Raw genomic sequence first — 24,236 nt, forward strand, 5'->3', positions numbered from 1 at the left:
AGACTTCCTGACTGCTGGCTCCTGTCTACTCCCCCCCCGCCCCCCCCCGCCGCCTTTACTCCCCCCTCCTGCCCCCGGCCTGGCTGTTCACAGAATAGAAAGTGAAAGCAAGAGGGAGAGCTGCGGTGGGTGGTGGGGTGGTGGCTGGGACCTGCCAGGACCCCGGGGTCTGTGGGGCGGGGAGGAGGGGGTGCTCACAGAAGGGGAATGTGGGGCAGCGTCTCAGGCCACCCCGGGCTGCGGGGAGGGCGGACTCTGCCAGGCGTGATGTTGGGCTGCTCTCAGCGGAGAGCTTCGAATGCCAGTGAGTCAGCATTTGACGGGCAGGGAGTTAGGGGGGCCTCTCCCCTGCCCCGGGCACTCAGGTGGGCTTCGTCCAGAGCCAGTCCCAGGTGTGCAGGGAAGAGTGTGAAGACACAGGGTTGGGGGGCCAAGGAAACAAGTCCCCCGCTTCCTAGGCTGATCCAATAAGTAAAGCGACAGAAGTCAGGTTAGCGAAGCAAACCGCATGGGAGAGCAGGAACCCTCCCCCCGTGGGCCCGGCACAGGCCACCCTGAAAGCTCTGTCCCCGGCGGAGACGGTGCGGGTGGGCTCGGCGACCCAAAGGCCTGCAGGCAGCCGTCATGCCGCCTGGCGCGGGGCCTGCAGCTCTGGTCATTGCTCCGGGAGAGGAAGTCCCCTCCTCCTGTGCTGTGCGGGCCCCTTACCAACGCAGGTTCCCCGCACGGCACTGTCCCCCAGAGAGGCCTGCCCTCTGCCCTCAGGGCGCCCGGGCCACTGACCGCCTGGCTCAGTGAACAGAGCGTCGGCCTGTGGACCAAAGGGTTCCGGGTTGGATAACAGTCAGGGGCAAGTACCTTGTTGCAGGCTACTCCCACTCCCTCCCCTGCCCTCTCCCCAACTCCCCTGGTCCAGGCCCTGGTCAGGGTACGTGCAGGAGGAACCCATCGATGTTTCTCTCACATCAGTGTTTCTCTCTCCTTCCCTCTCTCTTCCACACTCTTCAAAATCAATGGAAGATACTCGGGTAAGGATTAAAAAACACACACACAAACATTCCAGAGGGTGACAGCTCTTCCCTTCCCTTCCCTGCCTTGTAGATTCCGAGAACGACCTGAAGGCGACCTCGGTCACCGAAGGGGAGAAGGCGAGTGGACAGGAGCTGGAGGAGGACGGGGCCCCCCAGGTGACCTCGGTCCCCGAGGAGGAGGAGGAGGAGAGTGGACAGGAGCTGAAGGAGGACGGGGCCCCCCAGGTGACCTCGGTCCCCGAGGAGGAGGAGGAGGAGAGCGGACAGGAGCTGGAGGAGGAAGGTGACCCCCAGACGACCTCGGTCCCCGAGGGGGAGAAGGCGAGCGGACAGGAGCTGGAGGAGGACGGGGGCCCCCCCTCATCTCTGGGCTCCAGTGACCCGCAGGCAGAGCTGGCCCAGCCCAGCCCCCAGGCCTGGAAGAGCCAAAAAGTGAGTGCTGGCCCCGGGCGTCCAGGCTCTGCCGCCGGTGCCACTTCCCGCCTGGTTCCCCAGCTGTTGGTCACGGTGCCCCTCGGTGCCAGCCCCGGAGCTGCCCACTGCAGCCCCGCCCATCGCCCCGCAGGCTGGGTGGCAGAGCTCTGGCCTCCACCTGCCGTTTCCTCCCACCGCCCCGGGCTGGCAGCTGTGCTCCGCCCCTGAGTGCCCGCCCCCTCTGTCCTCTTGCATTGATGGTGCTGACCCCAGTGCCTCCATGCTGCGGGGCAGGGCGGCTCCGGGGCAGAGTGGCTTCAGGGCAGGGCAGCTCTGGGGCAGGGTGGGCGCTGGGGTAATACCTGGGAGACAGTTGCCTCCCAACAAGCCCCAGAGCCGAGGGCTCCTGGTCAGGTTCGGGGAAGCCGGGGGCCACGTCCACCGCCGGCCCAGGGCAGGCTTCCTGTCTGGCCCTCGGTGGGTGCTCCTGGTGTCTGGGGGGGACCCGCTGCAGGAGGCCGTGTTGGGGTCCATGTGTGTAAGTGGGGTGTGGGGGTGTATATGTGAGTAGAGGTGTGCATATGTAGTGTATGTATGTGCTGTGTGTGAGTGTGGGGGTTGTTTTGGGGATGTGTGTGTTTGTGTGAGAGTGTGTGGTGTGTATACATGGATAGATGTGGGCAGCCATGTGTAGCCGTGTATAGACCTTTGTAGCTGCATGCAGCTGTGTGCAACCATGTACAGACCTGTGTAGCCCTGTGCAGCTGTTTATAGCGTGCACAACTGTAGCCATGTGACATGTGCACAGTGTGCAGCTGTGTTCAGCCTCGTAACCACCCCCCAGACCTAGAGAACATTCCAGCCCCCAAAGGCTCCCTCCTGTCTCTTCCATCAAAAGTCTCTTCGCTAAAAAGAAGCTGTTAACTGAATGTGAGACCAATGCCCACCCCTCCCTGCGGCACGAACACCGCTCAGCTGTGGGTCTCCCGGCCACCCCAGCTCCCCCCACGCCCACGCTTGTGGCCACTGTCTGGGCATGGCCCCTCTGGGGTGTGCGCTCCCACTGTGTGCATTTCTAGCTCCTGTGGGAAGTGGCCACAATCAGAATGGTCAAATGAAGACCATGCTGGTTAGGAAACATACGTGTGTACACATCATGAGGATCGTGTACATACAAAATGTACACATAGCAACCATACTAAATCTTGGTTTTGGTCAAGGAAGGTTTAGGTTTCCGCTCCCAGGCCTGCACACTCCCCACAGCTGTGTGCTGAGAACCACCTGGTTCCATCGGGCCTGCGGGCTCCGGGAGCAGGGACAAGAGGAAGGGGGGCAGGTCAGAGGCGGCGAGGAACTGCAGCCAGTGAACTCGGACCGCCGGCCCCCGGGGAGGAAGCGCGGGGCCTTCCTTCCCAGCGGCGGCCTCAGCGTAGGCACACTGGGCGCCTGTGTGCCGGGGATCGTTCTGGGTCCCGTCACGGCGCGAGCAGAGCACACGGACTTCCGTTCTAGAGGGGCCAGGAAGCAAGCGCACGGGCATGTCGTGCTTGTGAGTGTGCACGTGCGAGTGTGTGCATGCGAGTGGGTGTGCACACGTGAGTGTGTGCGTGCGAGTGCGTGACTGTGCCCATGGTGGCATAAAGCAGTGGCAGCTGGGAAGCCTGGAAATGCCCTCAGGTTGCCCGGGCAGATGTGCAGAAGCTGCTCAGGTTCTCGGAGGGTTCCAGGAGCAGACCCAGAGCGACCACCCCACCCCATGCACAGATGCACCCGTGTTCTCCCCTCCCCCGAACCCAGGTGACCGGCCTTTGGGGTCACAGGTCACTGGTCCGAAGGGACTGCTCAGCCCTCGGCCCGGAGCCTCGGCCCCGTGGGTCCTGTCACACGTGCTTCCCTAGCTGGGGACTCCGCCGGGGCAGGGCCTCCAGGGTGTGCCCGGCACTGGGGGCAGGGCGCTCTGCCTGCTCCCCAGCCCCAGCCTCGCCTCCGTTTTCGTTTCCTGCCCGGCGTGCGCTCCCCACCAGCGTGAGTGAGTCCGGCAGCGCGCACCTGCTCGCAGGAGGCCCCTTGAGGCTGTCGGCTACGCTTAGGCCCACTGTCCCCCACTCTGTCCGCCACCCCCCTCCTCTTGTGTCAGCGTCATTCTTCCCAAGATAAAGAGATGGCAGGTGCCCGGCCGGCACGGCTCTGTGGCTGAGTGTCGACCTATGACGGTTCGATTCCAGTCAGGGCACAGGCCTGGGCTGTGGGCTTCATCCCCAGTGGGGCGTGTGGGAGGCAGCCGGTCCATGATTCTCTTTCATCATGGATGTTTCTATCTCTTCCTCTCCCTTCCTCTCTGACACCAATTTATATTTAAATTCTGGGTTTTAAAAAAAGAGAGACGGCAGTTCCCTCGGGTGTCAGGTGCTGGTGGAACTGAGCTTAGCTCGTGAGCAGCTGACCGGAGCTGGAGGGGAGGCGGATGGGTGTCACGTGCACCTGAGGAGTGAACCCGTGTCTCTCTGTGTCTAGAGCAAGAGGAAGAAACAGAAGAAAAAGAACAAAAAGGTGCCCGTGTCCAAAGGGCCGGAGTCCCTGTGCGCCCCCCCCTCCGTGCCTTGTCATCTCGAATCGCCTGCGGATGTTGGGGTCCAGGACGCGGCTCTGCCCCAGAGCCCTGCTCAGCAGGATGGGGCCCCCAGCCAGCCGCCACCTGGAGGGTGTCTGCAGGGCCAGGCAGCTGGGGCCCCAGAGGCAGACTCGGCAGGGCCAGGCAGCGCAGCACCCCAGGACCAGACTGCAGGAGGTGCCCCCCCAGAAGGGAAGGACCCAGAGGGGCCCGGGGTCCCCGCCTCTGCCAGTAGGAAGGAGGGCGCTGCCCAGGAGCTCCCGCCCCCCGTGCCACAGGGGGACCCCTCGGAGCCAAGGAATGAGCCACCCGCCATGGGGCAGCTGGCCGCGCCCCCTGCTTCAGGGGTGAGTTGTGGGGAGGTGAGGACCAGTGGCCCGCTGAGGCCTTGGCGCCTGGCCGAGGTCGCCTCCTGGTCTGGGCGGGCATCCTCCTCTGGGGCTTGCTCCTGGGAACGGGGCTGAGGGAGAAGCTGCCCTGTGCCCGGGTCCTCGCCCCGTCCCTGAGCCCCCGGCCCCACCTCCCAGCCCCCGGCCCCGCCTCCCAGCCCCGGCCCCGCCTCCCAGCCCCGGCCCTGTCACCCAGCCCCCGGCCCCGCCTCCCAGCCCCGGCCCTGTCACCCAGCTGGAGGTGATGCTGACCCTTACACCGAGGAGTCGTCTCCCTGTCTGTGAGGCCCTCCTGGCAAGTCTTTATTTCTTCCAGGCGACTGACGTGGCGGCCGAGCTGGTGAAGCCAGGGGAGGGGGCTGAGGTCCAGGGGGAGACGCAGAAACCGAAGCTGCCTGGCGCCCCTGCCTCTCCTCCTGCCTCGCAGAAGCATGGCCAGGTGAGGGGCTTGTTCTGGGGGCGCGGCCGGCCGTCTGTCCAACAGCCGCTCCGTGTGGCCGGTCCTGCCACCCCCTCTTCCATTCGGTTACCACCCATAGGTGCTGGCTGGAGCCGGAGTGCCTGCTAGGCCTCGGGGCTCTCTCTAGAGGAGAGAGGCCGCGGGGAAGTGGGTGAGGGCTGAGGGCAGCGGGTGCCGCCCAGGGGCCATGGCCCAGAAGGCCTCGCCCATGAGGGTTTCTGTGATCGCCTGGATGTGGCAGGAGGCAGGCTCCAGGGAGATGGGGGCGGGGTCCCCAGCAGAGGAAATGGCAGGGGCAGGGCCCGAGGGACCAGCAGGACGCTGGAGCCCCGAGCGATGGGGGAGAGGCCGCGGTGGGGCGCCAGACCATCGCGGGCAACCTTGGCTGGAGTTCACGGTGGGGCTTGGCGACTTGTCTCAGGAAGCTGAACCCAAAGGCCAGGCTGCCGTTTCTGGGGAGAAAGCCAAGCCGGGAGACCGGAAGAAGCCTGACCAGGGCCACAGGGGCGACACGGCTGCCCCAAAGGGCAAGGGGGGCCGGAAGGAGCTGGAAGCTGACACGCTGGAGGTTCCGAGCAGGTAGGGTACTGGGTGCAGAGGTGCCCACCCCAGGGAGGCAGGCCCAGTGCTCACCTGCCCACAGAGGCTCCCCAGGCTCCGGGCAGGCGGCGGAGTGCCCGGGGGCCGGAGGCAGCGGCCTCAGGACTCAGGAGGGAGGCTGTGATGTCCGAGCGGTACCCGCCCACCTCCAGCGCTTCCGGGGCAGATTGTCCCTTCTGTGCCCACCCCCACTGCGGAGGGCGGCGAGAGAACCCCCGCAGGCGGTACGTCTCAAGTGTCTATGCACTTGAGTTTTGCTGGGTGCATGTTAATGCGGGTGAAGATATACGGTTACATGTGTGCACACATGTGCCTGTTTGCGCACATGTATGTCTTTTTGCATAAGTGTGTTTGTGTGTGCATGTGCACATTTTTTGTGCATGTGTATGCACAGCATGTAAGTGCATGTTTTTAGGCAGAAACGTGTGTGCATGTGTGTGCATGCGTGCTTTGCGTGTATGTGGCTCGGTAAGACAGTGGGTGTAACGGTGCTTCCTGACGGCTCTCTGGCAGCCCCCTGAGCCCCGAGGAGGGCGTCACGGTGTTCTTCCACGCCATCCTCTCCAAGGACTTCAACTTCGACCCCGGCCAGCACCGGCTGTTCATCCGGGGTGGTGAGGAGCTGGGGAAGCCGGCGTGGCACCGCAACGTGTGCGAGCTGCACGTCACCAAGTGAGTGTCCTGGGCCCTGTGCAGCCGGGCGGCCTGTGTCGGTCTTCGAGGTGCCTGCTAGCAGAGCTGGTGGGCTCGTTCGGAAAAGGAGCGTTTCCAGCAGCTCTTCCCCTCGGCGCGCTCGCCCTGCGCCCCAGGCCCGGGTGCCCGCCAGTCCCCTCGGGGCACCAGCCGGGGTGCAGGCGTAGCTCTCGCCCTGCACTCCACACCGAGTTGCAGAAGAACTAAGATTCCGGGTGTGTCCCCTCTGTTCTCAGAACGCTGGGCTCGCATGGGGCCCTCGTCGAAGGCAGCACCGTGCTGCCCAAGCAGCTGCTGGATCGGCCTGTGCCCTACAAGTACGTGGTGGTGAAGGGCACCGAGTCCACCTTGTACGAGTTCATCTACAAGCGGCAGGACAGGGAGGGCAAGCACGTCAACCGCTCCCTGCACCTGCGCTCGGCGCTGCTGGGCTCCGGAGGTGGGTCCCGGGCGGCCGCAGGCGGCAGGCCTCCGCGGGCAGGGGCTCCGGCCTGGCGGGTCCTCTCTGCTTGGCGGGCCCCACCGCGCCCTGCAGGGCGAACCAACCTGGGGTGGGAGCCAGTTTCCATCTGTGCAGCCTGAGCGCTCACCGAGGAGAGGAAACCAGGGAGGGATTTGTCGTGAAGGGAGGAGAGGGGCTGGGCACAGAGGCACAGGAGTGGGGCAGGAGGGGCAGGCGGGGGCGGGCGGGGGCGGGCCCTTCCTGGAGATGTCCAGGCGCTGCGAGTGAGCAGGGGGAGGAGCGTGGGGAGCCCCGCCCACTGCCCCCCTGTGTGGTCGGGCCACTCTGCTTGCTCTTCATTTCTTAGTCTCCGTTTTGTCTTCTTCTTTCTTTTTAAAATACATTTTTATTGATTTCAGAGAGGGCAAGAGAGAAACATCAACGATGAGAGAGAACCATTGCCCGGCTGCCTCCTGCCCGCCCCCCACGGGGACTAAGTGCCCTGACCGGGAGTGGAACCGAGAGCTCCTGGTTCGTAGGGCGATGCTCCACCCCACACCACGCCGGCGGACCATTCTCCTGTCTATCTTTACCTTTCTCCCGTGTTCCTCTTTGCTGTGTTTATACTCGCCACATGCCGTCCAGTGCGTGAGTGGGTGTGGCGGTCAGCCCGGGGCCGAGGGCTCTGTCTGCTTTGTCGCCTGGACCGTCCTTCGTAGGGTGGGTGGGGGCAGCTGGGTGCCCGTAGGCTGGTGAGTGACGCAGTTCCAGGATAAAAGGGTTACCCCCGAGCGGGCGTTTCCCTAGGGGCTCGGCTGCCAGGTCTGTGAGCCACCAAGCTTGCCAGGGCACGCCCTATGCGGCCAGGCCTGGACGGCGTGGCCTCCGTCTCGCCTCCCCTGTGTGGCCTGTCCCCCACCCAGCTGGCTCCTCATGGGCCAGCCCCGGCTGCTTGCCTGCGAGGGGCACCTGCCGGGAGCGACGCCCTGCCCACCTGCCAGCCCTCTACCGCCCTCCCTCCCCGCTGAGCTCACTCCGGGCCTGCCCTCCCCTAGACTGGCATCAGTATGATGACATCATTTGCAAGCGGCCCACCGGGAAGCTCCGGGAGATCCGGGATTACCTCATGGACCACTTCAGGGACCAGATGAAGAAGAACGTACAAGGGAAGCAGCTGGCGGCCTCCATCATGCTGGACCACGTGCTCAGCGTCCTGCAGACCTGGAGCGCCGTCAACCTGCGCAGCTTCTTCACGCAGTTCCGCCAGCTCCACTCCGTGCTCAGCGAGCCCACGATCTTCGAGGAGCAGGAGAAGGCCTGGACTGCCTTGAACTATTCACAGGAGCAGGTATGGGCACCCCTCCTCCATCCTCTGCAGCAGCGGCACCCACCGCCTCGTGGCCAGGGGACCCTGGGACGCAGAGGGCAGGTGCGGGTGGGCGGGAAGCCAGGGTCCTTCAGCCCCTTTTCTGGGAATGCCTCCTCTTGGGAATCCTTTGCTCTTCCCATTGTCTTCCTCCTGGCCCCACCCCCACCATTGGCCCCACCCACCTGCCCCCATCCTCACCATTGGCCCCACCCCCACCATTGGCCCCACCCATCTGCCCCCATCCTCACACTGGCCCCACTCTGCACTGGCTCCACCCACCTGCCTCCATCCTCACCACTGGCCCCACCCACATGCCCCCACCCCCACCGCTGGCCCCACCCACCTGCCCCCATCCTCACCACTGGCCCCATCCCTAACACTGGTGCCACCCCCACCACTGGCCCCACCCTTGGAGTAGACAGGGGTGGGGCCCTCCCTCCTGCCTCTCCCCCAGCTCTGTGGTGGGGCCTGGGCAGTTCTGAGTTACACCTGGGCCACACCTGAGATGACACTGAACCACTGTAAGCACCAGGCCTACCGGAAAGCCCCTCCCCCGTGCGGGGTCTCCGATCCCATTATCGGTGGCGGCTCCCGGAAATCCAGAGCAGTTGTGCCCCGAGGGGGCCTGCTCGGATCACGGAGCTGTCCCTGCCCCTCGGGCCGTGGGCTCTGCGGGTGAGGTGGGGCAGCCCGGATGGCCTCGCCCCACGGCCCTGTCCGTTTCCCCTGCGGCAGGTGCGGGCGCACCTGTGGGAGTGTTTGCAAAAGCACATAAAGCCGTTCCTGGAGAGGAGCGAGGACGCTCTGCCTGAGGACCTGCCCGTGAGGAGGAAGCTGAGGATGGGCCTGGTCGTCCTGCACGTGGCCGAGGAGCTGAAGTGCCACCTCTCAAAGGACCACCTGGGCGCCCTGTGCAGCCTCCTGTGCGCCAGCGCCAGTGCCAGCTCCCCCCGCGACCTCCTGGACGACCTCAGCCTCATCTTTGAAACGTCTCCGAGGTAGTGTGTGTGTGAGTGTGCGAGTGTGTGTGAATGTGTGGGTGAGTGTGCGAGTGTGTGTGTGAGCGTGGGAATGAGTGTCTGTGTGAGTGTGTGTCTATGTGAGTGTGTGTCTGTGTGAGTGTGAGTGTGAGTGTGTGTGTGAGTGTGTGTGTGAGCCTGTGTGAGTATGAACGTGTGTGAGTGTGTGTGTGTGTGTGAGTGAATGTGTGTGAGTGTGTGAGTGAGTGTGTGTGTGAGCGTGTGTATGAACGTGTGTGAGTGTATGTGTGTGTGAGTGAATGTGTGTGAGTATGTGTGTGAGTGTGTGAGTGTGTGTGTGTGCGAGTGTGTGTGTGTGCGCGCGAATGAGTGTGTGTGTGTGAGTGTGCGAGTGTGTGTGCGTGTGCACTAATGAGTGTGTGTGTGTGTGAGCGTGTGTGTGTGTGTGTGAGTGAATGTGTGTGAGTGTGTGTGTGAATTATAATTTTATAACCACTTAATGTTTGTATTGATTTCAGGGAGGAAGGGAGAGGGGGAGAGATAGAAACACCAATGAGAGAGAATCATGGATCGGCTGCCTCCTGCACACCCCCCCACTGGGGATGGAGCCCACAACCCAACCTGTGCCCTGACCAGGAAACGAACTGTGACTTCCTGGTTCAGAAGTGGATGCTCAACCACTGAGCAACACTGGCTGAGCCCCTTCCCGTTTAAAAACTTGCTTTATATTTAGACTGGCGCCAGACGCCCGGGCCCAGGTGGGATCACTCAGCTGCCAGAGCCTCCGCCGTCAGGGAGGTGGAACTGGCACCATCGGGAGTTTGCTGGGTGCCCAAGGCATTAGGGGTGACACTGAGGGTGCCCTCTCTCCCGTGGGACCCGTGCCTAGACACTCCGCTCAGCCACTCCCAGTGGCCTGCCCGCCCGGGGCGCACGCTGGCCTTTCCCGGGGCGTCAGGCAGCAGGGCCTCTGTTGTTGGCAGGTGGCGAGACTCCCTGCTGGACCTGTGCCGCAGGAGCATGGAGCTGGCCGTGAGCTCCTGGGTGGGCACCCTGCCGGTGCTCCACCTCTGCGCCGGGGCCCCCGCACGGCAGCCCGGGACTCAGACCGAGGACGTCTGGGCGGCCCTGGAAGGAATCGCCTTCTCGGAGTTTCGGCGGAAAAGGGAGCACGAGTAAGTTGTGGGCGCCCCTCCCCGCGCGGTCTCGGCGCACCTCCCTGGCACGCGGCCCCGCTTCTGGGACGCAGCCTCCGGGGTGCCGAGCAGCTGCTCAGAGGAGCGGGGAAGCGGTCTGCAGGGGAGATGGCGGAGCCCGTTTAAGCGCAGACATTGAGTTGAAGTCAAAGAAAACGCAAAGGCAGACCAAAGCGCCGATGGCGCTGCCTTTTGTCCGAGAAACTGCACCCCCATCTGAGGGGCTCCGGCCCTGGCTTATGGGGAGTGAATAGTGACCGGAGGGAGTGGGCTCCTGGCTGCGATTAGGCCCCGTTGAAACGGGAGTGTGCGTCGCCGTGGGGTGCAGGCCCCTGGCTGTGCAGGGCCGGGCGGTCAGGAGGACCAGGTGTCGGTGGGAAACGGAACGTCATTCAGTCCCGAGAGAGGCCGCCTGCCAACGGCTGCAGCCGGAGGAGACCGAGGGCGTGACGCCGGGTTGAAGAGTCAGACCGAGAGGGACAAAGGCTGTGTGATCTCACCCATCTGTGGAATCTAAAACGCCCGACTGGAGAAACGGAGAGAATTTGGTTACGGGGGCTGGGTGGGGGAGGGGCGGGTGTTGGTCAGAGGTACAGACCTCCAGCTGGAAGGCGTCCCGGGAGCTGCACAGGGGGACGCGACAGTGGGGCTGCGTTACATCAGGGAGCGGATCTCAGACGTGCTCGCCACCGAGAGGGAATGAGGACAGGCTCGTACACGATGCAGCGCACAAGGGTATCACACCCACCCGCTCCCACCCCCCCAGTGGCACATGCTACCTATCAACCGCTTCAATGGAGCTGGAAGCAACGCTGAGTTCTCTGTTTTTATTGTAAAAAGGCAGAACCCAGAACTTACCAGGCTCCCCGCTTTCCGTGCTCAGCTCCGCGGATTAAGCACATTCACAGGACACCCGAGCTCCTCGCCCAATGGAAACGCCGTCCCTGTGAGGCGCTCACTGCCCCCCCACCCCACGCCTCCTTCTGCGTCCTGTCCCCGTGGGCGGGACCAGCCAGGTCGTCCTGTCCAGGAACCACATGGGGGTCCCTTGCATTCCGCACCGAGTTTTCTTTCTTTTTTTCTTTTTCTTTCTTTCTTTCTTTCTTTCTTTCTTTCTTTCTTTCTTTCTTTTCTTTTCTTTTAATATATTTTATTGATTTTTAACAGAGAGGCAGGGAGAGAGATAGAGAGCTAGAAACGTTGATGAGAGAGAAACATTGGCCAGCTGCCTCTTGCACACACCCCCTACTGGGGATGTGCCCACAACCAATGTACATGCCCTTGACCGGAATCGAACCTGGGACCTTTCAGTCCGCAGACCGACGCTCTACCACTGAGCCAAACCAGCTTTGGCCGCACCGAGTTTTCAAGGTGCATCCCTTCTGTTCAGCCCACCTTTGAGCACCAACATTATTTTTATTTAATGTGTGTTTGTTGGTTTCAGAGAGGAAGGGAGAGGGAGAGAGAGAGAAACATCAAGGATGAGAGAGAATCCTGGATCGGCTGCCTCCTGCACGCCCCTCACTGGGGATCGAACCCGCACCCCAGGCCTGTGCCCTGACCTCCCAGTTCCTAGGTCAACGCTCAACCCCTGAGCCTCGCCGGCCGGCTGCTTTTAAAACACGGGCTTCCTCCAGGTCTGCGTGGCACTCAGCGCCCTCTCCCGCCCCTGCTCTCCCTCCGCAGGACGCACTTACTCCAGTTCATGGTGGGCAAGAAGCACCTGCTGGAAGTGGACGAGGCCCTGTTCCGCTCCTGGTTCAGCCTGCTGCCGCTGAGCAGCCTGGCCACCTACCTGCAGGAGTTCACCGACTACCTGGTGTGCTTTCCGGCGCGCGTCCTGGACTGCCTGGTGGGCACCCGCTACCGGCTGCAGGGGCTCAAGAACGTCTCCCACGGAAACCTGGAGGTCTGTCCCCTGCGTCCTCTTCCCGGGACCCTGACGGGCTTCTTACAAACCGAGCACTGCGCCCGGGGGCATAGGTCCAGGGTTGAACTTGGACCCATGAACTAGAAGGTCATGGTTCGGCTCCGGGTCAGGGCACAGGCCTGGGTTGCAGGCTCAATCCCCAGGGGGGCGTGCAGGAGGCAGCTGATGGATGTCTCTCCCTCCCGCGCCCTCTGCTCTGTAAAAGTCAGTGACAAATCATCTTTTAAAGGAAGAAACGAGCCCTGGGAGGCTGCCTGTTTCTTCCGCTTCAGTAAACCCGCCGTCCCTGGTTATGCCCGTGCCAGGCGGGGGGCGCATGGGACACAGCTGCCATCTTCCTCTCCCTTTCCGGGGGTGGGAAGAACTGTAGAACACTAAGCCCCGCCTTTTATTCGTGGGAGGTCAAGTTGAGCACTGAGCACCTTAAAACACACCCAGAGGACAGGGTGCATGCTCGGTTTTGCTCTCGTGTGGGCGTCGGTTTCAGCGGAGACTGCGGTGCCGAGTCATCGCTGCTGTGTCTTCCCCCAGGACGTGGACACGACGCTGAAAATGCTGCTGCACCTGCTGGACATGTTTCAGGACCAGTAAGTGGCGAAGCCCAGGCCGCCTATCGCCGCATGGTGCCCCCGGGTGTCCCAGAGCCGCCGCCGCCATCCCAGGGCCCCCCGACACACATCCCCCTTCTTGGAGTTATTGATGTGATCATCCTGGTTTTTTGTTGTTTTTAAATATGTTTTTCTTAATTTCAAAGAGGAAGGGAGAGGGGGCAGAGATAGAAACTTCCTGCAGGCCCCACACTGGGGACTGAACCCGCACCCCGGGCCCAGCCCTGACTGGGAATCACACCCAGACCTCCTGGTTCTTGGGTCGACACTCAGCCACTGAGCCAGGCCGGCCGGGCTGTTTGCTTTCTGTCTTGGTCACAAGTTGGCGGTGGGCGGCATAGCCCTGCGGTTACGCTGTGCCCAGGAGGTGCCTCCCCTGGGGTGTTCACCCGGAGCAGCGTGCCTTGGCGGCGGGCACTCTTTCCCGGGACCCGTGATTTCCCGTCACTCTGCTTCGCAGGGTCCTCGAGGCGCCCTCGGTGCCCTCCTACCTCACCGTGTGCCTGAAGCTGCACGAGGCCGTCTGCGGACTCAACCATGACTGGAAGACTCATGAGCTGCCCGCCTCGTCGGCCGAGATCGTCTGCCGCGTCATCAGGCTGAAACCGGTGGCGGTGAGTGGGCACGCCCGGGCGGCCGCGGAGCGTCCAGCGCCCCCGCTCACAGGGGCTGGGCTGACGCCGGGGCTTGGGGTGGCCCAGTGGCCCCTGGTCACCCGCTCCGCGCGGCTCCCCGCGGCTCTGCGTGAGGATGCCAGTGAGCCATGCACCTGCCCGGCTCCTGTGGTGGGAGGGAGTCGCCGTGCAGATTGTCGATGGGCAGTTACAGAGCAGAGCAGGGGGCCGGGCGGCAGGTGACACCCCCAATGCCTGTCCACGGCCGTCTTTTCCACTGAGCTTATCCCCATGCTATAGAAAAATATAAGTTTTATTGACAGAGAGGAAGGGGGGGGAGAGAGAAACATCAACAATGAGAGGATCATGGACCTGCTGCCTGGTGCACGCCCCCCTGGGATGGAGCCCGCAACCCGGGCCTGTGCCCTGACCGGGAACCAAACCCTGACCTCCTGGTTCATGGTTGGCGCTCAGCCCCTGAGCCAGGCCGGCCAGACACCCCTCCACTTGAATGTTAGCAGCAGCAGAGGCCGGACCAGGACGAGTCTCTCTCTTTGCTCACAGGACACCACGGAGGCACAGGGCAGCGACACGGGGACCAGGGCCTCCGTGGAGGCCGTGGTCCAGGAAGCCCTGACCACCACGAGGGCGTGGCTCGTGAGGACCTTCAAGCAGAGCATGTTTAGGAGCTTCTATGCCGCATCCGTCACGTTCACCTACAGCCAGGAGATCCAGGTGAGCCGGCGACCCCAGCACCGGGCCTCAGCGGTGGCCATCCTGGGGGACCTCAGTGGGGATCTGTCTTGGGCCCAGGCCTTAGGCCCCTCCCCCCAGCGGGATCTGAGCTGGTCAGGCTGCCAGCCGGAGCCCCCGGGGGCAGACTTGTGGGGAGGCGCTCTGGGGCGGGGCTGGACTCTGGGCCTGACTCCGTGCTGAGGTTATGAATGAAGTTTATGACGTTGGACAGGGAAGGAAAGAGTGTAAGCAGGTGCTGCTTGAAGGGAGGCTGGGCAGAATGGCATCTGAAGTGAGAGAGACCTGAGCCCCAAGGTGGGCCCTGGGGTTTCCAGGGTGACAGACGTGGAATAGAATCACGGCTGTGGCAAAGGATGGGGCGGGGGTGGGCGGACCCATGGGCCACAGGGAGGGCGGGGCAGGGCGGCCATGGGGAGGGTGGCCATGGGTTGGGCTTCAGGCTCACGGTACCACCTTGGGCTTGCGGGCAGGGCCTCCGCCAGGCTGGGCAGGGCACCTGCAGGGGAAGCTTTGCCGCTCCCCTTTGGGTTTTTATTTATTTATTTATTTTTATTTTTTATTTTTTTATAATATATTTTATTGATTCTGTACAGAGAGAAAGGGAGAGAGATAGAGAGCTAGAAACATCGATGAGAGAGAGTCATCGATCAGCTGCCTCTTGCACACCCCCCACTGGGGATATGCCCGCAACCAAGGTACATGCCCCTGACCGGAATCGAACCCGGGACCCTTCAGTCCCCAAGCCGACACTCTATCCATTGAGCCAAACCGGTCCCGGCTGGGTTTTTATTTTTTATTTTTTATTTTATTTATTTTTTTTAAACATATTTTTATTGATTTCCCAGAAGAAGGGAGAGGGAGAGAGTAACATCCATGATGAGAGAGGATTGTGGATCGGCTGCCTCCTGCACACCCCACAATGCGTCCGAGCCCGCAACCCGTTCACTTGTGCCCTGACCGGGAATCGAACCTGACCTGGCTCACAGGTTGCCGCTCGGCCCTGAGCCCCGCGGCGGGCGGGAACCCAACATTTTTCAGAACAAAACATGGAGGGGGGTTCGTCCCCAGTCAGAGCCAGGTGCACGCGAAGGCCGTGTGGCTCCAGGCCTTCGTGTTCCAGGCAGAGGTGGCTGCCCTGCCTGGGCCCAGGGACAGCGGCCCCTCTGCCTGCAGGTGCCCCCTCTCCCGCAGGGCAGCGCCCGCGTCCCCACAGCGATGGGGGACGGGCCGCGGCGCTCCCTGCCCCTGGCCTGTGCCTTGCAGGTGTGGCGGCGGCTGGTGGAGCTCCCCTTCCCCGAGGAGCACGGCTGGAAGGCGTCCTTGCTGGGGGACCTGGCGGGGCGGATCCAGCAGGTACCGGTGGGCGCCATGCTTCTTGGGGCGAAGGCAGGTCAGGGGACCCGACACCCGTGCCCGCCACGTCGTGTTCCCAGATGGAATTCCAGAGAATGACGGGGGGCAGGGGTTGTCACCAGGGGAGCCCCAGGCACATGCAGGCCCCGAGAGGCCGGTGGTGACAGGCGCCTTTAAACCCGGAGACGGGGCGGGGGTGGGGGGCCCGGACCCGCTCATGGGGTAGTTCAGCTCCACGGCCCTCGGAAGTTCCAGGCTGGTTTTCTGCTGCTGTTGCTCCTCACCCGGGATGTTTCCCTTGATTTTCAGAAAGAGTGAAAGGGCGGGGGGGGAGAGAGAGAGAGAGAGAGAGGATGTGAGAGACACATCGACTGGTTCCCTCCCGCACGCCCCTCACTGGGGATCCAGCCCACTACCTGTGCGTGTGCCCTGACCGGGGATCGACCCCTGACCTCAGCCCCTGAGCCCCACCAGCCAGGCAAAACTCACCCATTGCTGCAAATGGCAGCCCTGGCGCCTCCTCTGCTGAGCGGCGTGGCGCCTGCATGGGGTCTTGCTGTTGGCCTGGCGCTGGGGCAGTGAGGACGACTGAGCGTGGGGGGAGGAAGGTCCCGTCAGGGGGGAACGGGGAGGGGAGCAGGAAAGTGAGAACCTCTGGGCATGGGTGTCCCGGGCTCGGAGCGCGCCCCCAGCCCCAACCCTGTGCCCCGCAGGAGCCGCCGCGCGAGCAGATCGCCGCCTACTGCAGCACGGCCTGGGCGGCCGCGGGCGCTGACGACAGCGTGTCCAGGTGCTTCGAGAACTGCGCCATCGAGGCCGTCAGCTCGGCCTGCCAGGTGAGCAGCGCCACCAGGTGCATTCGGGGTCCCGCCGCCTCCGAGGTCGGCGGGGGCATCGGCGGGAAGGGCTGGCACGGCCCGCTGCCTCTGAGCCGGGGCAGAGCCGGTTCTGGAATCCGGGACCTGGGCCAGCTCCTGGAGATGCCACTCAGATGCCCGCAGCGCGCCGCTGTGACGTGTGGCCTCCCGTCCGGCGGTGTCCCCAACGCTCCTGGTGTGTGCCGTCCCCGACACCGCACCTGCGCAGTGAGAGTCGCCCAAGATTGACAGCACATTACTAAGAAAAGGGACCCTACCCATCTCTCAGGGGCTTTTTCTGCAAAACTGGGATGTCGTCTGCCCCACACCGCCTCTCGGGGAACCCTCCTTCTTTGTACGCGTGGGAGATGTAGCTGTGTGTGCGTGCAGGCATACGCACTTGTGTAGCCACGCACACACATGTAGGCACACATGTATAGGCTCGTGCAGATATATTTAGACACACACATAGGCACATGGGTGTGATTATGTGTATGGACACGTGCACACATGTAGGCATGTGTAGATATGTTTGTAGACATGCCTACACATGTAGGCATTCGGGTGTGTGTGTGTGTAGATGTAGGCATGTGTGTGCAGGCATGTGTGTGTGCAGGCATGTGTGTGTGTGCTTGTGTGTGCTCTTTGGGGTTCTCTCTCAGAAGCTCATGTCACATGTGAATGGCCTTTCTTCCTTCCAGGCTGGCGCCCGTCACGCCCTTCCAGGCCGCGTTGAGCGGAGTGGAGGGCCCTTGTCTTGTTTCTCTCCCCATCCAGGGGGTGGGGGTCAGCTGGGCCGGAGACCATAGGCCCCTTCCCGGAGGGAGTGCCTCCGCCCCCAGGGGACCCTTCAGGAAAGGACTTGGGTTGGGCCCAGTGCCTTCCTTAGCCTATTGCGACCACCGTGTGACTTCTTTCTATTGAGACAAAGTGTTACGTTACCTGTTCTTTATGTTCAACACACATCTCCTCCCTGGGATAAATCCCACTTGGTGTTTAATTCTTTTTACAAGTCAGTGGAGAAGGCTTTCTTTCATCCTCTTGTTTGTTTATTTAATCTGCACCTGAGGATCATTTCCGGTTGATTTTATTTTATTTATTTTTTAAATATATGTTTTATTGATTTTTTACAGAGAGGAAGGGAGAGAGATAGAGAGCTAGAAACATCGATGAGAAACATCGACCAGCTGCCTCTTGCACATCCCCTACCGGAAATGTGCCTGCAACCAATGTACATGCCCCTGACCGGAATCGAACCTGGGACCTTTCAGCCCGCAGACCGACACTCTACCACTGAGCCAAACCGGTTTCAGCCGTTTCCGGTTGATTTTAGAGAGAATGGAAGAGAGGGAGGGAGGCGGGAGGGAAAGTAGAGGGAGAGAGAGAGAGAAGATAGAGACACATCGATGAGAGAGAGACACATCGATTGGTTGCCTCCTGCGCACACCTTGACTGTGGCCAGGAAGGGAACCTGCAACCCAGGTATGGGCCCTTGACTGGGAGTCGAACCCGAGACCCTCTGGTGTGCAGGCCAACACTCTAACCATTGAGCAACACAGGCCAGGGCCCTTTTATCCTTTTATTTACTTTTTTCCTTTTATCCTTTTAAATATCAGAAAGTACCTGTTATAAACTCCTCCTTCCCCCTTTACTAACCATTGAAACTTTTGATAAAAACTTTGCAGCTAAAGAAGGAAAGCATTTTGTCTTGATGGGGAAGCTTCAGGCATGTGTTCGGCGGGGGGGGGGGGGGGTGTGTGTGTGTGGCAGAGGGAAGATGGGGGGTCGGGGATGCAAAGCGCAGGTGCCCTGTCTACTGTGGCTCCATGCGGTGCTTCTCACGACAGGACAGGACAGGTCAGTGCAGGTGGAGCGGCGGTGGGCCTGCCTGCGGGCCCCCATCTCCCTGTCTCCAGGGGTCACCGCTCAAGGACACAGTTCACAGCGAAGCCAAGTCCCTAAGGAAAGGGAAGCATTTTTCTCTTTAGCTTTTCTTTGGCGCCTGTAAGACAGTCACAACCCATTTCTGAAGCGCGACTGGGTAACAACTGTCATTCACAAACAAACCAACTAAAGACACGCGCGCCTTCCTGAACTCCCGTCCCCTCCCCTTCCCCTTAGGCACAGGTCAGCATCCTGGAGGGCCTCTCCCCCAGCGACCTGTACCGCTTCGGGACCCTCGTGTCCGCCGTGGTCACCAAGTCCTGGCCCCGGCGCCGCGGCAAGGCCGTGGACGACCTGGCGGAGGTGCTGCGGTACCTGCTCACGGGCCCGGACGTCACGCACCTCTTCAAGCTCTACGGTGCGTCCGCGGGTGTCCACTCGCGTCCCTCGGACCTGCGCGGGGTGGGCGTTGGACCTGACGCGGGGAGGGCGGGCGGATGTCCGGCGAGGAAGCCGATTGGCTGGAGGGCCCAGCAAGGGCAGGGCCCTGTCTGTGGGTGAGGCCGCCCATGGCCATCCCTGGCACACGGCTGTGTCCAGCTGCTGTGCCCTCCCAGCTGGCCTGGAAGCAAAGTCCCCCTGAAGGACCCCTTTTTCTTTCTTTGTTTTCTTTTTGAGAATCTTCACCCGAGGATATTTTTCCATTGATTTTTAGAGAGAGGAGAAGGGAGGGAGGGGAGAGGAGAGAGAGGAACGTTGACGTGAGAGAGACACATCGATTGGTTGCCTCCCAGGGTCCTGCAATCCAGGTACATGCCCTTGACCAGAAATCAAACCTGAGCTACTGTGGTCCATGGGGTTGACACTCTGGGCCAATGGTCGGTAAATTGCGGCTTGCAAGCCACATGCGGCTCTTTGGCCCCTTGAGTGTGGCTCTTCCACAAAACACCACGTGCGGGCGCACACATCCAGTGCGATTGGAACTTTGTGGTCCAGGCGCAGAATCAGTTTTTGGCCTGGGCGAGTCTATTTTGAAGAAGTGGCGTTGCGAGCCGCTGTTTGCTGACCACGGTTCTAGTCTAGCCACTGAGCCACTCCGGCCAGCGCAATAGATCTTCATTTAAAAAAAAAAAATGTTTTCATCGACTTCAGAGAGAACGGAGGGGAGAGGGAGAGAGAGAGAAACATCCGTATGAGAGGGCCACATGGATTGGCTGCCTTCTACATGCCCCCACTGGGGATCGAGCATGTGCCCCGACCGGGCATGGAACCGGAGGCCTTTCGGTGCGTGGGAGTGCGTTTCAGACCAACGCCTCCTGAGTGTGACCTCTGCTCCTGCTGCCTGGGCGCTGGGGCCGGGCGGTTGGGAGGGTCCAGGAGCCCTCCGCTTGGCGGGGAGCCGGCTAGAAAGGGGCCCCACCGGTTTTAGACTCTGTCCTCCACCTGGGCAGGCACCGACGAGAAGATCCTGGCACACATCACGGAGGACGGCAAGAAGCTGATGGCGACGGCCCACTCGGTCTTCACCAAGGTGGCCGAGGACCTGCTGAGCGGCGCAGTGCTGGTGGGGCAGCTGGAGCTGATCAGGAGCCACGGGGCGCGGTTTCTGGACATCTGGGAGCTGAGTGAGGGCGGGCCCCGCGATGGGGGGGTACTCAGGGGTTCCCAGAGGCTGGTCTTTGAGGGGCTCTTTTTGCCACAAGAGTGACAGGATGGTTTCTTTTATCTGTGGAAAAAAACAAAACAAAAGATTGATTAATTTATTATTTTTTAAAACAATCCCAACGTTCTAAGAAAACGGGAGCTACATTGACGAGAATGTTCTAAAAACCCTCTGCGGCCGGTGGAGAGTAGTTGGCCAGACGGATGCCCGTCATCCTGAGGACCGGGGCGTGCATTTCCGTAGGTCAGGCCTTGCCCCACGAGGCTGCCCAGTCCCCACCGACGGCAGGAAGTGAACCTCGCCAGGTGGCTCCCTGGAATGTCCGAACCCCCCGGGTCTTGTCAGTGGTCCCAGGACTCTTGTGGAGAGCAGCGGGATTCCGAGTGGAATCAGACGTGGCATTTTGTGTCACGTGGTGTCTAATCCTCGGGAAAATAGAACAGGGAAGTGATCAAACCGTGACCAAGTCCTGGTGCTCACCGGCCCAGCCCACGCTGCTGAGCGCAGTGCCAGACAGGGGCTGGGCTCGAGGCCCTGAGCGTGCAGTGCATCCAGGAAGAGGGAAGAGACGGTTGCCACGGAGAAGGATCGGTTCGTTTGTTCTATTGGGTAACTTTTATTTTCTTTGCCAGAGAGAAAAAGCCTTTCGCCGCAGGAGAAGCAGCAGGACATGCGGAAAGTGCTGGACTACAGGTTGGAGGAGCTGCGATTCCTGCAGGAGGAGCGGGGCCGCGTGGACAGCCTGCTGAAGCTGTGCGAGGCGGCCAAGCCCTGGGTGCAAGGTGACTCGCATCCGACCTGCGACCACCGGGTGATGAGTCGGGCAGGTCCCGATGAGAATGTGCCCTTGGGCGTGCTCTCCGAGGGCGGCTTCTGCAAGGTGGTCACTTTAAGCAAAGCTGGGCTGCCGCCTTGTGCTTTTTGGTGTTTAGCTCATGGGGGCAGCCATCTTGTGTATTGGGGTGAAGGTCAATCTGCATATTACTCTTATTAGATAGGATAGAGGCCTGCTGCATGGGTGGGGGCCAGCTGGTTTGCCCTGAAAGGTGTCCTGGATCAGATTGGGGGTTCCCCTGGGGCGAGGGGTGGCCTGGGTAAGGGGCCTATGGTAGTTTGCAGGCAAGCCACGCCCCTCAGTGACCCAATCAGAGGCCCAGGTATCTGGGATTTATTTGTCTTCTATAATTGAAACTTTGTAGCCTTGAGTGGAGGCCTGGGCTGAACAGGGTGTCCATGGCCGCAGCCACCTTTGTTGGGTTAATTTGCATACTTGTTCCTGATTGGCTTGTGAATGTAGAGGAGTGATTGTGAATTTGCATATTGCTCTTTTATCAAATAGGATACATATTAGAAATCTAGTGCATGAATTTGTGCATGGTTGGGCTCTGGCCAGCCTGGCCAGGGGACATGGATGGTTGGCTGGTCTGCCTGCTGGTCAAACTCCTGGTCAAGGGGACAATTTGCATTATGGCCTTTTATTATATAGGATTATATAGGATATACACTGAGTGGCCAGTGTATATATTATTTCAGAGAGAAAGAGAGAGGGAGAGAGATATATAAACAACAATGATGAGAGGAAATCATTGGTCACCTGCCTCCTGCACACCTCCCACTGGGGATTAAGCCCACAACCCAGGCATGTACCCTGACCCAGAATCAGACCGTGACCTCCTACTACCCCCCTCCCGACCCCCTCCCCCCGTCTTCTGCCCTCCTCTTTCTGACTCCCCAAGTTCAGTGCCGTGCATGTCTGGAGATGCCCTGATTCCTCAAGGACCTGAGACCTCTGGGTCCCCAACCTTCTGTGTCCTGGTGGGAATATGACCTCCTGCTGCTACTGGGCTGCCGGAGGGAGAGGAGGGCGGCCATAGCGAAGGGGTGAGGTGAGAAGCAGCGCCCCCACAGTCCAGCTCCCCTAGCAGGAATCCGCCGGGCCTCCAGCGCCCCCACAGCGGCTGGGGCTGCACGCTCCAGGCCTCGGCCCCGCTTCCCACAGGCCCACCCGCTATCACATCCCGCAGGGCGTGGCTCCCGGGGCTTCTCTGCTCCCCGCGCCCTGTCCTGTGAGGCAGCTCTGGTGTCGAAGTGGGGTGTGGGGAGGGCACTCGACGGGTGCCTTTCTTCAAACCGTCCTCTTCACCCAGAACTTACAACAGGTTTTATTTGTCGTGAAAATTGGTGAGCAGGAGGGGGAGTCTGGATTCTTATGCCAGTGAGTGTGTTCCCTGGAGTTAACTCAAGAGCAGTGAGGGCCCGGCCAGCGGCTCAGGGCTGAGCACTGACCTGTGAACCAGGAGGTCAGGGGTCGATTCTGGTCAAGGGCACATGCTCAGGTTGTGGGCTCCATTCCCAGTGTGGGGAGTGGGGGGCTTGGGGGGGCGTGCAGGAGGCAGCCAGTCCATGATCCTCTCATCATTGATGTTTCCATGTCCCTCTCCCTTCCTCTCTGAAATTGATAAAAAGATATATTTTAAAAACCGAAGAAGAGCAGCGAGGGGGAGGGGGGAGTCCCACCGGGACGGGCCATGTGACGTCCTCTTCTGGCTCCGCAGTGGACTGCAGAGAGATCGCGGAGAGACACGCCGAGGACCTGGGCGGGAAGCGCCTCAACGACGCGGTGATGGTACAGCTGTGCCCCACCTCCTGTGCCATGGAGCGGGTGACGCACTACCGCCTGAGCGCCCGCGTCCGAGAAATGGCCACGAGGATAGACTCGCTCAAGGACAGCCACGTCTTCCAGACCTTCTGGGCTGAGGCCGCCTGGGCGTGGGGCACGCGGAAGGAGAAGAAGAAGGAGAAGGAAGAGGAGGAGGAGGAGGAGGAAGAGGAGGAGGAGGAAGAAGAGGAGGCAGAGGAGGGGGAGGGGGAGAGACCGCAGCCGCTCCTGGACCTGGAGGGTGCATGTGCAGCCCTGTACCTTCCCTGCCTCGGCAAGTTCAGGAAGCTGTACGAGGACCTGAAGGCCGGCGAGGTCACCTTCGGGGAGGTGCATGACACCTTCAGCGTCTTTGTGGATAAATACGAGGACCTCACCTCCGATCTCCGCGTCATGTGTGCCCTGGACCCCCGCGACCCGGGTTATTGGGTCCCGGAGCGAGTGGAGCAGGTCAGGGAATACCACCACCTGCATCGGTCTGCCAGGGCGGCCAGGGTCATCCTGGAGGTCAAAGAGACCTTGGGCCTGACTGGGGACTTCAGTCTTCTCGACTTTGTGCTGAGAATGGTGAGTGACTGGCCAGGGACCCCTGGGTGCGGTGGGGTCCCAGCTCAGGCGCCCGGCAGCCCCGGGCTCTGGCGTTGAAGACTGGGATGGGAGTTGCCTGTGTGCGTTCCGCCCGGTGCTGAATGCGCAGGGGCTGCCTGGCCCTCCGCCTGTGGTGTGACCGCCCCTGCGTGGGGGTCAAGGGGGCAGGGCGGCCGCGCGGCCCTCTCGTCCCGGTGTCTGCGGAGAGCGGAGGCCGGGCCCTGGAAGGGGGGGACGGTGTCTGAGCGCCCCTGGGAAATGGATCTTTGGTTTCTGCTCTTTGAAGACGAGTGTTTAGGAGACAGAGTGGGACTCGCACAGCAGTGTGGACAGGTGGGAAGAGGAGGGAAATTTGGCACTGGATTTGGAATCTCTCTCACACACACACACACACACACACACACGCACACACTCACACACATACTCACACACTCACACACACCGGCACACACACACACACACACACCCATATATACACATGCACATACGCGCACACACACACACATATATACACACATGTGTGTGCGCGCGCGCACACACACACACACACACACACACACAGGCATGAGCTCCAGCTGCCGGCGCTGGGGCGGGACCGGGTCTGGGCCGCTTTTCTGCTCAGGACTCAGGAGGGGGCTCTTGTTGGCGGCTCTTGGTGAAGCTGCTGCGCACGCTGAGTGTCTGCACCGAGCAGGGTGCTTATTCCTGACTGGGGGCCGGGGCACAGCGCCCAGCTCTGGGATGAGATCCCCCGTGCCCGTTTGCATCGAAGCGACCGCAAACCTAGGAGTCCAGGGCCGTGAGGTGGTCCTTGTTCCTGCTCAGACTGGGGCTCCGGGTGAGCGGCTCCATCCAGTCCCCAGCAGAGCCGTGTCTTCCAGACGGACGCCTTCGAGAACTCTCGCGATGAGACCCTGGGCCAGATCGACAGGCAGGTCGTCTCTGCCATCCAGCTGCTGCAGGGCCTGGACGAGGCCCGGTGCCGATGTCTGCAGGAGCTGGCCCTGGCCAGGGAGCTTGTCCACTGGGTCCGAGAGTCTGTCGAAGGTACGGTCGGGACTGTGATTTGGGAGAGCCTGGGCCCGATGGCGCTGGGTGACCATCCCAAGCTGACGGACTGGGGAAAGGGGGGTGCCCAG

General features: G+C 61.5%; 1 protein-coding gene across 2 annotated transcripts in view; it reads left to right on the top strand.

Annotated features, from left to right (window-relative positions):
• The window catches only part of RNF213 (ring finger protein 213), a 73,318-nt gene that overhangs the window by 3,794 nt on the left and 45,288 nt on the right, over positions 1–24,236 (top strand). For both annotated transcript variants that reach the window (XM_036412165.2, XM_045572239.1), the window contains exons 2-21: positions 1,102–1,463; positions 3,960–4,403; positions 4,762–4,884; positions 5,327–5,484; positions 6,019–6,177; positions 6,435–6,637; positions 7,696–7,988; positions 8,745–9,007; positions 9,973–10,164; positions 11,872–12,094; positions 12,647–12,702; positions 13,184–13,337; positions 13,902–14,072; positions 15,357–15,446; positions 16,160–16,282; positions 18,425–18,605; positions 19,639–19,812; positions 20,483–20,632; positions 22,406–23,076; positions 23,979–24,144. In XM_036412165.2, the coding sequence (XP_036268058.1) occupies positions 1,102–1,463; positions 3,960–4,403; positions 4,762–4,884; positions 5,327–5,484; positions 6,019–6,177; positions 6,435–6,637; positions 7,696–7,988; positions 8,745–9,007; positions 9,973–10,164; positions 11,872–12,094; positions 12,647–12,702; positions 13,184–13,337; positions 13,902–14,072; positions 15,357–15,446; positions 16,160–16,282; positions 18,425–18,605; positions 19,639–19,812; positions 20,483–20,632; positions 22,406–23,076; positions 23,979–24,144 (4,356 nt within the window). The remainder of the gene's footprint in view (positions 1–1,101; positions 1,464–3,959; positions 4,404–4,761; positions 4,885–5,326; positions 5,485–6,018; positions 6,178–6,434; positions 6,638–7,695; positions 7,989–8,744; positions 9,008–9,972; positions 10,165–11,871; positions 12,095–12,646; positions 12,703–13,183; positions 13,338–13,901; positions 14,073–15,356; positions 15,447–16,159; positions 16,283–18,424; positions 18,606–19,638; positions 19,813–20,482; positions 20,633–22,405; positions 23,077–23,978; positions 24,145–24,236) is intronic.

The sequence above is a fragment of the Pipistrellus kuhlii genome, unplaced genomic scaffold, assembly GCF_014108245.1.
Source record: "Pipistrellus kuhlii isolate mPipKuh1 unplaced genomic scaffold, mPipKuh1.p scaffold_m20_p_44, whole genome shotgun sequence".
Classification (NCBI taxonomy): domain Eukaryota; kingdom Metazoa; phylum Chordata; class Mammalia; order Chiroptera; family Vespertilionidae; genus Pipistrellus; species Pipistrellus kuhlii.